The following is a 16,198-nucleotide window of genomic DNA, read 5'->3' as shown; positions in this document are numbered from 1 at the left end:
GACCACTTCGATGGTGTTGGAGGTGACTTCACGGGTGTTGGCGAGAATATTGAAAGTGGTGGTAAGCTTATAGGTGGTGGTGGTGGCTGTGAGTGATTGGATGGTGGAGATGAGCTCACGGGTGGTGGAGGAGAAAAAATTGATTTTGGTGCTGGATTTGGTGATGAAGGAGATGGAACTACCATAGTTTTATCAAATTTTTATTGACGAGTGATTTTTTATCAGATCTTTTGTTTAACCAGAATTTTGGGATGGTTGTTGGTATTTTGCACTGTCGTCGATTTTATGATCTGTGGTGATTCTGTTGTTGGAGGTCGTGATTGGTTGTGACTTGAGATTGACCTGGTCATAGACAATCACACTGAATGCAATTTTGGCTACAATTAGTCACACTGAAAATAAAGTTAGTCACAGTTAATCAGATGTCTGTAGGGTGTGCAGATTTGTTTGTGGCGACCCTCTACGATCAAGTATGTATTTTTCGTGACTGTTTGTGATCAATTTTTTGTTAATTGTGATTAGTTTTGATTGGAGATTGACCTGGTCACAAACAATCACAATGGATACAAATTTGGTCACAGTTAGTCACATCGAAAATAAAGTTCGTTACAAGCGTCGAAATGATCATTGAAGCAGTTTGCAGGAGGGTATCGTTGAACTACCGATAGAGCGGGGCATCAAAATGATCGTTGGAACAATCTTCAAAGCGCTACCGGAGTGATTGTCGAATGATTGCCAGAGTGATTGCCAAAACAACCTTTGGAGCGGTCGCCAGAGCCCATGTATGTCTCCGGTAGAGAGGTAAAGGGAAGGTGGTGTAGTGAAGTGATAGAATGGGGTGGAATGGATGGAAATAATTAATGTATATTATAATAAATTTTAATATTTAATAATTTTATTTATCACATGATTTTTGAAATATTTTAATGAGTGTTATTTATGAAATGTGATGTTTAAAATTAGAAGTTATGTTAAGATCCCCTTTTAAAGCTTGAGCCTTGTTCTAAAGTTTAGCCCAATACTAGCCCAAAACCTTATTGAAGCCCAATAAATAGCTGATTTTTAAATTTTATCATCCCAACCCCAAATTACAATCGTCGTTCTCTCTCCATATAATCGAATTGAGCCACACCTTCAACAGGTTACTGGACGGTAATCGCTAGGGGCGGACGGACGGTGGGTCTCAGAAATAATAAATACCACAAACAACTAAAATTGTTGAGAGTCCAATCCGCTTCAACTTCACCCACTTCTAACTTTCCTTCACCCAATTCTGACTCCAGTTTCTCATCCTGTGAGACCGTGTCGTGTCGTTCACTTCCTCATCTCCATCCGGCATCCGCAGGAACTTGCGACTCTAACACCGCAGCCTGCTTCCAACGGTAACGCTAACTTCTAATTCTTCAAATATTCCATCAAATTGATGTGTGGTTGCTGTTATGCAATTGTGTTTATTGTGTTGTTTGATAGTTTGATTATGGCAAAATTTAAATTGTTTTTTGAAATTTGAATATTGAAATTGAGTTGAAGAAGTTGGAACCTAATTTTTGTTCCTTTATTTTTCTCCTTTTCTTTCTTCCTTTTCCCCCCTTTTTTCTTCTTTCCTGCCCGTTTTCTTCTCTCTGTTACGGTATTCTACTTCCTGTTTGTGTAAATAGTGAGAAATGGGCTCAAATAGATGCTATTAATGGAACACTAAAGTTGGGCAGCGAGTTGAATTGGGGATATGTAGTTGCTTACTTGGCCCTTGGGCACTGTTAGTGGAGCACTAAATGGGTTCAAATGGATTTAGTGGATGCTATTGTAGTGGGGTTATCTTGTCCTTTGTTCGTAATTTATGCTTCAACATTCCCTTCAGTTAGTACTTTGATAATTGTCTTTATTCTATTTGTACTGAGTTTGTTTTATTTTATTGTTTGTATTAGTTATGAAAAAATTCTTTAAATGTAAATCTACGTTGTCTTGTGATGAGCAAAATATAACGAGAGGATTGCTCGAGGTAAAAGGATGAAATTGATGTTAGGGATAAAAATGATGACGGAATGTTAGGAATGAAAGGGACGAACTTGATGTTGGAGATGTTCAAATTGAAACTAATGTCGAGAATGTTAAGGATGAAAGACTTGAACTTGATGTTGCACAACTTCCTTCGGAACCGGAGATTGAGAGTTCCAATACATAATTATGATGCTAATATTTGATTGCGTATATTGAAAATGATGTATTCGACATTATTGAAAATGATGTAATTGTGTAATGTTATTGAAGTATTGCGGAGAGAACAATTGTAATAAGATATCGAATGCATTAATTTTTTCGTAACCTTTTTATAAGTTTGATTGTGCCTCACTAACTTTAAATGTCCGTGTCCGCCACTGAATGCTATACTTTGTGATATGCTATTAAGAGATGTAAAAAATTCCTTTCAGTTTTTTCTCTTTCTAAATGTCTTGTTCACTTGAAAACACATTGCCGATTTTGATTTGGAGTTGCAGTCTTTAAATTTTATTGTGGATCTGAGTCATTGCATGATATGAAGCAAACTGCAATATATTGAAATGCTATCTCTAGATGATAATCCTGAGTTTTAAGAGACAATATATTTCAATTTCATTAAGTTAACATGTCTGAAGATGCTGTATAGAATGTACTTCTTATGTATATTTTAGTTTATGCATTTGATTAGACTAAATTGATATAAATTAGGACCCATATTTGAGGGGATTAAAAGAATGAGCAGGGCTGATCATTAAAAATCACTTTTTTCCATTTAATATGCGACTACTTGAGTTTTTGAAATATTGTCTAGGTGACCATGATGGAGTATGGCATTTAGTTTGTAATCCGTTTTTGTGATGTACCAGGGATAATATGAATAGTGAACTACAAGAGAAAGTAGGAAGATTTGAGGAATTTATTGATCAGCGCTTGAAACCCGACCTTGTTCATGCTATTGCTGAACGGTATGCCCCTCTTATTACTTCAGTTATTTGTTTGCTTGCTGAGTTGCCTTCCAGCTGCTCCTCATATCTGTCCTGTGATAAGTACAGATTTGATTTTTCATAATATTTGTTTCTTGAAGTATCTGGTTTATTGAAACTCATTTATGAATTATTTCACGCTTGCCTCTGCTTTCAGAAGGTTGGCAGGATTGTAGATTAAAATCTTCATGGTTTATGTTCATAAGAATTTTGTCATGTTATGATCATCTTAAAGACTAATGGGAAATTAAAGACACTGTTTATATTTTCACATGGCTGACAAATAAACAAAAAAATAAATAAAATTGAATGGCCTAACTGCTTCATTTATTTTGCAGAGACAAGGTGTTTGAACAACAAAAGATTTTGTATCCTTCTGACATTTGGTTGTTTGTCGGTTATATAGATTCTTAAAATTCTGTTAGATTAGTTCATTATGGCTTTTTGCACCCAAATTAAAATGTTCACTAGATAGCAGTATAAAAACTCCTTGAGCAGGAAAGTTTGACCTGATTTTTTGAATCTTTGATTATATTGCTTTGCTTAACTTGCATCTTTGTAGCTCCGATCTGAGAAGGAACATCGAGAATCTGGAAAAGAATTGTGTGACCAGTCTGAGGACAATGGTCAACCTTGGTTCTGAAGTCTACATGCAAGCTGATGTGTATGCATAATCTTATTTTTATGTTTATAGTGATAGTCATGATATGCTGTTTTTTTTATAGCTTCAGCTTTTGTGGAGCAATCGCAAACTTCTAATGAAGATACAATGGTATTTTTTCCCTTTTTTAACACGGATATCCATCACCGCGAGGCAAAAGTTTTTAGGCTTCCACATGAGGAATTATGGGGTATTGGCATGATTTCCTACAAATATATAAACATACTAAAGGAGTACAAGTTGGGGGGAACATACTACCTTACTTCCGTAAGTACACAAGGAGGAGAAAGTAGAGAACATAATTAAAAAATAAAACTTGGAGGTACTATCTCTGATATGAAAAGAACTGAGACTAGAAATTTGACACAGGAACCAAAATCGAAGTTGAAGCAAATGAAGATCCAATCTTAGTCATTGAAATGTTGATGACAAGGACCTCTTTTTTCATCGTCTCTAGAATCTCATATTGTCCACTCCTCAAATTCTCTGTCATTGTTAGTCATCGAATCTAAATGCCTAAAACACTCCCTCTTTAGGACAATGTAATCCTTTAGTCACTCTATTCTGATCCTTATTTTTTTCTATGACTAAAAGGGCTGTTTATATATCCCGTCTTCATAAACTTGAAACCTTTAGATTTCAAAGTAGGTCAAATGTTATATTCATTGTACATAACATGACTATGAAATTGGATTGCCTGTTTTTCGTGTTTGCAGACCAGATACAAGGCATATATTTGTGGATGTCGGACTTGGATTTCATGTGGAGTTTACCTGGCCAGAAGCTCTAAATTTCATATCTGAAAGAGAAGAAAAATTAGCCAGGTATTGTCTCCTTTATATCTGTACTGATATGCCATAATAGAGTCTAGTTAAGTATTCAATATGTTATTTATGACTTGTGGACAAGCAGTAAATTGAAATTGGAAGCCTTAAGAGCTATAAAATTCTAATCAAGTGCCATTTGATGATCTACTAGAGATTCCTGTAGTTTCTACTTTCTACTGAGGATGTATTGTTATGTCTTTTATGGTCATTTTAGTCCCCAATGAACCATAAGTTCGGCCAAATTCATTTGAATGTCAAAATGTTTTATGATAATCCAAGAACAGTAAAAGATATAATTAGATCGATCATGTTGAGAACATTCTTTTCTTGCGCTTCTCAAAATAGGTCTTGATGTTAGAATAAAATCAAAGTCGGGGAGAAGGCACCAACTATTTTGTGGCTAATCCAAAAGTTTTCGCTATTCTTGGAAATCTAATTCTTAAAGACTGAAGAATAAACTGAATAGGACATGTTTATACAAAGCTTTACCATGACTGGTGGAAAATAGGCAAAATTTTCACTTTAAATTTAGGACTTCAACACCCTGATGTGATGGGAATCTTCACACAATTTGTACTCGTGGTGGTGGAATCTATTCATTTATCATATAAATGACCTTTTTTTTTTTGGGCTCTCTGTTAGGTGACTAGGGTCAATTAATCCACGGATACATGTGCTTATGTGTCTGATTGATTTTTATTTTTTGGGGGCAGAGAATGGCATGTTTGTTTGGCTAAGCTTAAAAGGTTCACTAAGTTTTAAGATAAATATATTACGTATATTTAGAGTACTTTAAAATTAAGTGACTTTTGTTACTTAAATGTAAGAAATGAGTAAATTATCCCAACATGTTTGGAAAGATTATCTTTTATCTTTTAAGCTTAGTCAGGGTGGACCTAGAACTTGACTTTGGGGTGGGCTGAAATTTAGATTCGGAATTGACTTGGGCATAAAGGGGGAAAAATTTTTGGAGCTAATTCAATGAAATAAAAGGGAGGATCAATTTCTTTTGCCCATTTTCACACTTGGCCACAGCCTAGTACTGCAGAGGAGTAGGAATGCCTGTAAGCTTAGCCAAAAATATCCAAAGCAGTGCTTAATTCATGGACAAAAAATAATTGATTTGTAGGATGGTATGTAAGCCATTGCCAATGGAAACTCACTGCACTCTACCTATCATTATTCTTATTCTGTCTTCCTCTACAAAGTTCTCATTTCTTTTTTGATGAAGAATTTGTGTCCATAAACTCCTTAGCTTGAGTTCAGAACTTAAACCAACTAATGTTTTTCATTATATGGTCAGCTAATGTTTGTATCTCTGTTCAGGCAAATAGAGGAGTATACTCAATTAATTGCATCTATTAAAGCGCAGATCAAGATGGTATGTATTTTGTTACCTTTTCAAATATCCAGCTAACTGCCGCATTATTTCTTGTAAAAATCTTGGAACTTGTTCGTGTTTCATGACAAGCCCGATAAATGGAATATTTTGTCAACGGCTACTGATGAGATTTGAATCAAGGACGTATGCATGCTCCAGGAGAGCAGGGCCATGTTAAACCTTCACATCTAGATATGGATGCCTAACAATTAGAGAGGGTTGTAGTTTATGTAATCATTTTTGTATTCGACATTATTAGTACTTGAGAAAGTACGTGATGCCTGCAAAAATTGACTTTGATGAATATTGTAAAAATTTCCCTGTGACTTAGCACAAAACTATTCTCAGATTTGGCACATTTTCCATTGGTGGTATGCAGGTTCACGAAGGAATACGAGAACTACTTGAGCTACCAGTGCAATAACTATATCGTTGGGTTATTTGACAGCACCCTTGATGCTTGCTGGAATTTCTGACTCTCGGACCGAGAACTAGAATGTCCGAGAACTTGTATGTAACAATGCAGTTTTCTCCGATTAATTATGGATACTTCCAGATATAACATGTATGCTGCGTGATTGATCAATTATGTAGAGAGAAATCTACGTTCTTCATGTTCTGTGTCATTACTAAAAAGACGCTGACTACATGTGCAAGTGGAGAACAAGAATGAGTCTTGTTGGAGGAACAAAACCTAGGAATAAGTTTTGATGGGTTTCGGAAATTAAACTTTCCAAACATTAAATGGCATGTTTGGTAGGAAGGATTTTGAAAATTTTATTTTTTATATCTTGTACTGTATATCAAATGTGTACTAATTGCTAACGTTTCATACTTTTGATATCAATTGCATATTACGCTTTCTAGATATTCAAATATTATGTTACCTTTGCTAACATGATATTTGAATTTGGGAAACTGTATTATATAGAACAATGCGAGATCTTTGTTCATATAACTGCAACCAACAGACGTAGGCCACAAGCTCTAAAGAAAAAGGCATTGTGGCCAAGATCATTACTGCATCCACTTTACTGATTAAGCACAGCCTCTGTATAACTTCTTCAGGTGAATTAACTAAAAAAAAGCTTATCTTTCATTTGTGGCGTAGTAATAGGAATTTCTAGCATATTTATTCGTTTGACTTTAAATTTCCCACAATTATTTGAACTTGGACTCACCCGCAGGTTGTCTTCTACATCCAGTTTCAATTTCTCATCAAGTGATCATCCTGCAGTATCCATTGATGATGATGGCTACCCTCGGCCTTAGCACAAACCTCTGCGGAAATAATCAGTGCCAACTCCAGCAATTTCTTAGCCCTCTCTATTGTCTACCCATCTCTCATAGCAACTCCATTACTGCTCACTACCAGCAAAAAATCCATCTCCTTATCATCCTTCTGTACGTGATTTTTGTCTTCCATTTCTCCATTTTCGCCACTGCCTCAATTACCTATAGTACTTTCCACGGATTCTATAATAGACCGGTCTGCTTCATCTCCTCTATTAGATACATATTGTTTTCCATTTTTCCTCTTCTTTTGACTGTCGTAGCTTCCTTGATCATACTGATTTTTGTTTTCATCATTTTTGGGCTTCTGGGGGCTTTAGTGTATGAAGGGCTTCTAATTCTCGGGGTCGAGGTCGATTATGGATCAAATTATTTGCTGATTTTAGTTGTTCGTGTCCCTATATTGGTTCTAGTGGCGACATTTTACTTGCAAGTGGAGTGGTCATTGGCGCACGTGGTGGTAGTGGTGGAATACAAATGGGGGTTTGCGCCCTTGAAGAGGAGTGCTTATTTAATTAAAGGGAATGAATGGATTGCAGCTATAATTGAGATAGTTCTATGCTCTGTTCTTATGACGATGATGCTCAGCTACTTCGCTGCCCACACAGTGTTGTATATCTATTGGCTATTGCAAGGTTTTACATGGGGAAATGACATTTGAGATTGCAGATGAGTCTTCGGCAGATTATGTTATCTTGCCTGTTGATATGGCAAAGATTGAGGTTAGTGCATACTGCTTATGATTCCTGCCCATTCTTTGTGCTACTGTTTATGTTGAAGTTGTAGATACGTATTATAGACAAAATTTATAAGAGAAAATTCAAAATCTTCATAAGAGACGAGGAACAAAATACATATTATAGACAAGCATTCACAGGATAGCAGTCACAAATGCAGCAAGTCTTTTCAAGTATACCATTGAACTTCCTCCCGGTCGGCAATGCTGCAGCGAACCTAAATTGTATTTCTGTAGGGCACCTTTCCAATTGTCAAACATTCTTTAACCAAAAGTTAATAGTGGAATCGAAAAAGCTGATAAATAGAGCAATTACCCAAAGGCAGGAAGTAGCAACTCTGTTTAACCCTGGCCAACAAATGAAAAAAATTCAAGAATCTGGATTGCATACCATGGGCTTAGAAGATCAATCTATTGACTACACACCACTGCTTAAAGCTTCCTTAAGTTTGTTAAGGTAGATGAAGACGAGGCCATCAACTTTGTAACCTTCCTGTCGTACTCAGAACCAAAGAGGAGGCCACTCCAGTTAGTCGGCTGTCCTACAATTTTTGTAGGCACCTGATCACTATCTTCCCCACCTGATGCATCATATCCATCGCTAGTTGATCTTGACGATGGTACTTCCTTATGAGCTGCCGATAGCCCAACAAGTCGACTTGCCTCTTTGGCTTCTGACGAGGAAACTCGGAAAGGGTGAATATCTGGGGAATCTAAACTACTCTCGGGGGAGGAAGCGACAGTCCCAGCTGCACCTGACATTACTGGGCCTGTCCTGTAAACACTTCGAGGTTCAAGTCGAAGAGGGGCAAAGTGGGTTGATGTCTCGGCCATCATATGATGATTTCTGTAGTCTGATGCATTGTTGCTTGGAAAGTTTGAAAGAGTTTGGAGGAGCGTCTCTGAAGGAAGGCGAATCTGCTTGCTGCCTCGTTTTCCGTTGTTGTCAGGCCTCGGGGCCATCCAGCGACCATTGTTACCAGAACTACCATCAGTTTCAAAAGTTCGGTTCACGTCTAGTTACAGGGCGAAGAATCTTGGACTTCTTTCTTGCTTCTGCAGCAGCCTTTGACACCTCTTCTGCATTCAATCGTGCCAACATCCATGGACTAATTTTTACTGCTGCAGGATTCTTTTTCTTCGTTGGGTCCTCCGCCAGTGTCTTTTTTCCTGCTGAACTAACGGATCCAGTGTCCTGAGGAACTACGTCAAACTGCAAGATAATCAGATGTTGCCCAATAATAATTAATCTACACATGAAAGCATACTGAAATTGGAAGATATTATTGATGCAGAAAGGGGAAAAATAATGAAAGCAATCAAGAGTGAAAAGAAACATTCCATAGGCCAACAAGCTGCATCAAACCAAATTACGAAAAAAATTAGATGAAATGTAACATTTTTTTTTTATCGGTAAATGTAAATATCATTGATAAAAAGTGTTCCATATACAAGTACACCGGACATTTCCGAGCAAACAAAAGTCAATATCACATACAATTACTCCGGACATATCCAGAATAAACAAAAAGAGTGAAGTACATAAAAGGTCAAAGACCCAATGCTAAGGATTCGAAATGGGTCAAGACATCCGGATACAAGGAGAACATAACTTTGTATACGTGTGTCTTGATCCGTCTCACAATACAATCCACGTTAGGTGAGAGGTCTTAAAAAATCTTCCTATTACGTGTTAACCAAAGGTAGTAGACGGTGCTCGCAAGAGCAATCCTGTTAGCCTTAGAGCCTCTTTTTTAATCCACTTAAGAGAGCTAGCAATTGTTGACATAGATCTTTTGATGCCAAGCCAATGTCTAATATTCCACCATACGGTCGAAGAGAAAGAACATTCAAAGAAGAGGTGACAGCTCGTCTCAGCCTTTTGCCCACAAAGAGCACAATTCTGGTCATGTCCAAGTAATACAGTTTGTCTTTAGTTAGGAGTTTAGATAGGACCCCTAACCAAAGCACAAAGGAGTGCTTCGGAGTAATGCAAGAGCTCCCAACATCGGCTGCCCAAACCTTATTTGATCCTCTCGGCTTGAAGAAGTTGTAGGCGGACTTGGTGCAAAATTTGACCCCAGTCGACCAGCTTTGTAATCTGTCCAGTACTGCCTAAATTCGGACAACATTATCTCCAGTTAAGTTCCTCAAAAAATCATCGTTTTGTGTCACAGCATCATCCTGTCTTGGGGGAGAACCAACATACAAAGGCAGATTGTTCACACTCCCCAGCTGGCCAAATTGAACATTCTGTCCACGCGAAAAAAAAAACTGAGAGGCAGCCACATTCCGTGTCAATATATTTCTGATTTCCAACAATTTTTTGAAGTGGGGAGTGATCTTTCCTAGGTAGAACTTCCCAAATGCAAGTCCCTTTAAGATATACTTGATGAACCCTTCCGAATCCAAGGAGTGTCTTTTTTATGTTATATATTCCAAAGAGATTTAGTAAGTAACGCTAAATTCCAACTCTTCAAGTCCTTCAATCCAAGGCCCCCTTCATTTTTTGGAAGGCAAAGATCCTTTCACGCAACCAAAGATTTCTTAGATCCCCAAAGGAATTTCCAACAAAGGCTAACAATCCTTGATATAATTGTAGCTGGGATAGGGAAGATAGAAAGCCAATAACATTCAACACCTTGAATAACCGCTCTAATAAGTTCCACATTGCCCGCATAAGATAATGAAGAGCAATTCCATGCACTAATATAAGTTGTAATTTTATCAAGAAGTAGAGCACAACAACTTACTTTAAGTTTTTTCGAAGCAAGAGGAATGCCCAAATACCGAAATGGCATACTACCCCTTATGACATTAGTGAATTGAAAGATATCCTCAAGTGCTTAACCGTGAACATTGGTTATATACAAGCTGGATTTAAGGATATTCAACTTTAAACCCAAAACAAAACCAAAATTGGAAAGACGATCCATGAGAATTTTCACCGACAAAATATCTCCCCTAGCAAAGAGCATCAAATCATCCGCAAAAGCTAAATAAGTGATCTTAAGGGGGCCACATTTGGGGTGATAATTGAAGTCACTATCATTCGTGGCATCTTTAAGCATCCTCGAGAAATATTCAATACATAACATGAACAAAAAGGGGGGAAAGAGGATCACCTTGCCGAAGGCCTTTCCCACCTTTGAAGAAACCATGCATACTCCCATTCAAAGCTACGGAATATGTTGGAGAAGAGACACATTCCATGACCCAATTTACAAATCTCGAAGGGAAGTGCAACCCTTGAAGAACATCTTTAAAGAAATCCCAACTTACCGAATTGTAAGCTTTCGTAAGATCAATTTTTAGGAGGCATCTCGGAGCAACCATTTTTCTATTGTATTGCCTCATGAGTTCTTGTGCAAGATGAATGTTTTCTGTGATACTCCTACCTTCCACAAAAGCGGCTTGCGCATGGTCCACAATATTGCCCAAAATAGGTCTCAATTTAGATGCAAGAATTTTAGCAATCACTTTGTAAGTAACATTACAACAAGAGATAGGCCTATAATCTCCAACATGCGGTGTGTGATCAGATCTAGGCACCAAAGCAAAGACCGTGTGGTTGATTTGTTTGAGGATGGAACTCGAAGAGAAAAACTCCATGATAGCCTCAACAAAATCATCACCAATAGTCCCCCATGCATTCTTGAAAAAACAAGAAGTATAACCATTTGGCCCGAGAGACTTATCATCTCCAATATCAAAAAGTGCTTATTTGATCTCCTCATAAGAAATGTTCTGAATCAAAGAGTTACCTTGTTCCAATGAACCTAAGGGACCGTTTGTAACAATTTCCATCTCAATAGGCCGAGGTGGACAGTTTTTTCCCAACAAAGTAGTGTAAAATTTTACAAATTCCGTAGCAACTTGATCTTGTGATGTAGTATTCATCCCATCCTCTTTGAGTATAGTAGCAATAAAATTCCTCCTTGAGTTCCTTTTAACCACCGAGTGAAAGAACTTTGTACATTTATCTCTTTGTTTAAGGAAGACGCATTTTGCCTTTTAATAATAAAAACTACGTTCCACTTCACATAAACCAATGGCTTTCTTCCTCAATTTAGCAACCATAAGTTGAAGATTTTCATTAACGGGCTGATTATGTAGTTGTAATTGGGCAGCCTTCAGTTCATTTTTGGCCTCATTTGCCCTAGTCGAAATGTGCCCAAAGTGCTTAATATTGAGCTTCTTCAAAGCTCCCTTTAGTTTGCTCATCTTCTTGCAAAGGATAAATTGCTTTGTTCCCCGCACATTAAAATTCCAACAAGTTTGAATAAGATCGTGAAAGTCCACATGCTTAGTCCACATGTTGAAAAACTTGAAAGGTTTTTAGCGCCCCCAACACGGTCATGAACGGAAACAATGCAAGGGAAGTGGTCGGAAAGGCATCCGGAAGGTAGAAAATTTGCATCAACATATGCCTTATTTTGCACGCAAATATCATTGACCATTGCCCTATCAATTTTGCCCCAAATCAAGTTATTAGTCCATGTGTAATAACAACCAATGGAGCGCAAATCCGTAAGACCCACATGAAGGCAACAATTTGCAAAATCCTTAATTTCATAAGGAGTAACGTCCGCTCCATTACATTTCTCATCAAATTTGAGAACATTGTTGTAGTCACCAAGAATCATCCAAGGCAACGAAACTTTAGGATTGAATTCCATAATGTTATTTCAAAGTAGCAGCCGATTAACCAAAGTATGAAATATATAAACAAAACTAACTAGAAAGGTATAAGATGTTACCTTACAAGTAGCTTTACAATGAATGATTTGTGGATGAATCTCCATCACATCCAAACACACTTTGGATGGATTCCACAAAATCAAGATCCGTCCGGCTCTATGAGTGCAAAAAATTGTTTACATGCATGAAGCCATTGAATTTATTCTGCAAAATTCTCTTCAATTTTCGATCAACCAACTTTGTCTCCAAAATACCCATAATATCAATGCAATGTTGCTTGATAAATTCCTGAATCCCATTTTGTTTTAGGGGAATGAATAGGGGTGAATTCATACCCCCAATATTCCAAAAAGCAATCTTCATGATGTTGAAGCAAGGGATGTATCCTTCTTCTTGTCAATTTTGGTTCTCGACTTTCTTTGCTCATCAAGCTTTCCTTTGAGCTTTACATTCCTAGATTTATTCTGCCCCAGATTTTGAGAGGCCATCCCATGCATTTTTTTTTCCAGCAGCTGCCCTATTTTTCTTGTCACAACCTTAACAAATGGAGGCTCAACCTGATCCAAAATATGCCCCTCACGGTTGACCCCAACAACAGGTTGTAATTGCTCCATATTACAGTTAGGAGGCTGCCCATCTAACACATCTGAAACCTTAGGTTGATGTGCCCCATTTCCAAGTGAACATGAAGCTGTCTCACCCAAAATATGCTAAATTCCCAGCCAGCTCTTTATTTCCTTGTGTAGCCCATATGAGGCCTTTTGATTTCACCACATTTTTCCCTTTATCTTTTTCACCTCCGCCAATTTTATTGTTGCAACCCAAAGTTGAGTGACCGAATATTTTACAAGAACCACAAATTTTTTTTGGTTCATGTTCAAAACTAATTTCTTGTTCCCTCAACGTGTCGTTTGGAAGTCTTAGCTTTACTTCCCGCACAAGTTTAATAGAAGCATCAACTTTGACTAGAGCTCTTGCATAAGAGAGACAACCTCTAGTTGTCGTGACCTTATCAGTCGAGATGGTTTTCCAACCTTTGAAACAATTTTACCCAAGGCATTTGTGTTTCAAAATTCCAAAGGCAATCCAGGTAGGTTTATCCAAACCGGCATAATGCTAATATCTTTGTCATCGAAATCGAAGTAACGTGGCATGACTTTTAGCATTAACGGTCTCCCATAAACTAAATATGGACCCCCATGCAACACATTTAATCTATCCACATCCGTATCAAATTTGAACACCAACCAACCACTTGTATGCATATAATATTTATAATCAATCTTTCACGAGTCACATAATTAGAGAAGGCCCACTTTTCCCAAAAACCTTCTGGCGAAATATCCAACAAGACTGTATCCCCACGTATCCTCAATGTTGTCTTCATCTAAATCACTCAACACGACTTCATCCAAATGGTTTACAAAAAGTTTTAACATGATATTTTCCTCCAGTTTTCTGTTATCTTTAAAAAGATTAGCCCATGAAGCTTTATTTTCTTTCACATCATAAATACTGGCATCATTAACAATATTTTGATTCGGCATTTTCACTGAATTTAACTCAAAGTCAGATTTATTAGAATCTGTATTATTCTCGCCAAGAGTTAAGGAAACACTAGGTGAAGGCGTTATTACTTTTAAATTCTCTACCAGCTTTAATGTCGAAGAGGAAACCTCATCCCCATTAGCATGATATTGTCGAGCAGCCTGGGGTTTGAGGGGCCAAGCCCAGAAAAAATAGGATTACGTACTTTCTTCTTACCCATTAAAATACATGGGGCCAAACTAGCCGAGAGGTCCTTTTAAAAAAGAGAGAATATGAGTTAGAGAGAGATGCTTTCAACCTAGTGAGAGAAAGTCCCACTTGGTGCACACTTTCCTTGAGAGGTTTCTTGTGTTTCTTCTTATGTTTGATTTGATTTCTACTTTCTCTTGGTAAAATTGAATTAAGCATCCGAATTTTATTACAAATTTGGTTTAGATTTGTATTTGCTGGACTTCACAGTTGGGTCCCCTTCATTTCAGTTTTCGTGCTCACTCAGGGTTGTGGTTTCTTCAGTTCTGTTGCGGCTTCTCTTTGGTTCTCTTGTTTATACTGCATTTTGGTTGCTGTTGCATCTTGACGGGTTTGGTTATTGGACGTTCTCCAGTGAGTTTTCTGCTCGGGTTTTACTCTACTTTGTTTGGTTGCTGAAATTTTGGAATTTTGTGGTGGTTCTCTGTCTATTCGTTCAGCCTAGGATTTCTCTTTTTGGTTTCTGAATTTCTTTCCTGGTTCATTGTTCTATCGTCTCCTTGCTGTGCATTTTTTGGGTGTTCTTCTAGTTGAAGGTGTGTATGTATTGTGTATGTATATTGTGCATATTATCAAGTGATTGAATTTTGAATTCTGATCAGCCTTGTTCAGAGTTTGTTCTCCGACTTCACAGCTTCTAGTTTCTGGCCTATGTACTTTGAGTTGACATCTTTTTTGGGTTGTTGGACTAGTACTTGACTCGGCCCTTTTCCTTTCATCCTGGGCCAATTTTTACTTGGGTTGGTGGACTGTCCACCTCTTCATTGCTGGACTCATATTCGCTCTTTTTTAAAAGGACCTCTCGGCCAGTTTGGCCCCATTGCCTTGTGCGTTTTAATAGATAAGAAGAAAGCATGGAATCCTATTTTTTCTGGGCTTGGCCTCCTCAAACTCAGGCTGCTCGACAGTATCATGCTAATGGGGATGAGGTTTCCTCTTCGACACTAAAGCTGGTGAAGAATTTAAAGGTAATAACGCCTTCACCTAGTGTTTCCTTAACTCTTGGCGAGAATGATACAGATTCTGATAAATCTGACTTTGAGTTAAGTTCAGTGAAAATGCCGAATCAAAATATTGTTAATGATGCTAGTATTTATGACGTGAAAAAAAATAAAGCTTCATGGGTTAATCTTTTTAAAGATAACAGAAAACTGGAGGAAAATATCATGTTAAAACCTTTTGTAAACCATTTGGATGAAGTTGTGTTCGGTGATTTAGATGAAGATAACATTGAGGATACGTGGGGATACGGTCTTGTTGGATATTTCATCGGTAGGTTTCCAGGAAAAGTGGCCCTTCTCCAATTATGTGACTCGTGGAAGGTTAATTATAAATATTATGTGCAAGCAAGTGGTTAGTTGGTGTTCAAATTTGATACGGATGTGGATAGATTAAATGTGTGTTGCATGGGGGTCCATATTTGTTTTATGGGAGACCGTTAATGCTAAAAGTCATGCCACGTTACTTTGATTTCGATGACAAAGATGTTAGCACTATGCCGGTTTCGATAAACCTACCGGGATTGCCTTTGAAATTTTGGAACACGAATGCCTTGGGTAAAATTGTTTCAAAGATCGGAAAACCAATCTCGACTGATAAGGTCATGGTAACTAGAGTTCGTCTCTCTTATGCAAGAACTCTACTCGAAGTTGATGCTTCTATTGAACTTGTGTGGGAAGTAAATATAAGACTTCCAAATGGCACGTTGAGGGAACAAGAAATTATTGTTCTTGTAAAATATTCGGTCACTCCGCTTTGGGTTGCAACAATAAAATTGACGGAGGTGAAAAAGATAAAAGTGGTGAAATCAAAAGGCCCCAT

At 37.6% G+C, this 16,198-nt stretch overlaps 2 protein-coding genes across 4 annotated transcripts; both read left to right on the top strand.

Moving 5' to 3' along the window:
• The first annotated feature begins 1,094 nt into the window (after positions 1-1,094).
• Positions 1,095-6,684, top strand: LOC111396091 (protein UXT homolog). Of its 3 annotated transcripts, none has more exons than XM_023022381.1 (7): positions 1,095-1,382; positions 2,865-2,963; positions 3,320-3,349; positions 3,544-3,645; positions 4,359-4,466; positions 5,796-5,850; positions 6,230-6,684. In XM_023022381.1, exons 2-7 carry the CDS (start codon positions 2,872-2,874, stop codon positions 6,272-6,274), a joined length of 432 nt encoding a protein of 143 aa, XP_022878149.1. In that variant the 5' UTR covers positions 1,095-1,382; positions 2,865-2,871; the 3' UTR covers positions 6,275-6,684. The 3 variants fall into 3 exon arrangements, with proteins under 3 accessions (XP_022878149.1, XP_022878150.1, XP_022878151.1); XM_023022382.1 differs by having other exon boundaries at positions 2,810-2,963; XM_023022383.1 differs by lacking the exon at positions 3,320-3,349.
• A 418-nt stretch (positions 6,685-7,102) lies between these two features.
• Positions 7,103-8,025, top strand: LOC111395250. The gene is made up of 3 exons (XM_023021236.1): positions 7,103-7,708; positions 7,752-7,865; positions 7,930-8,025. The coding sequence occupies exons 1-3, from the start codon at positions 7,103-7,105 to the stop codon at positions 8,023-8,025; spliced, it is 816 nt and encodes a 271-aa protein (XP_022877004.1).
• Positions 8,026-16,198: the final 8,173 nt, after the last annotated feature.

Source organism: Olea europaea, chromosome 6 (assembly GCF_002742605.1).
Source record: "Olea europaea var. sylvestris chromosome 6, O_europaea_v1, whole genome shotgun sequence".
Taxonomy (NCBI): Eukaryota; Viridiplantae; Streptophyta; class Magnoliopsida; order Lamiales; family Oleaceae; genus Olea; species Olea europaea.
Note: the sequence above shows the minus strand (reverse complement) of the source record. Positions and strands in the feature narration are given on the sequence as shown.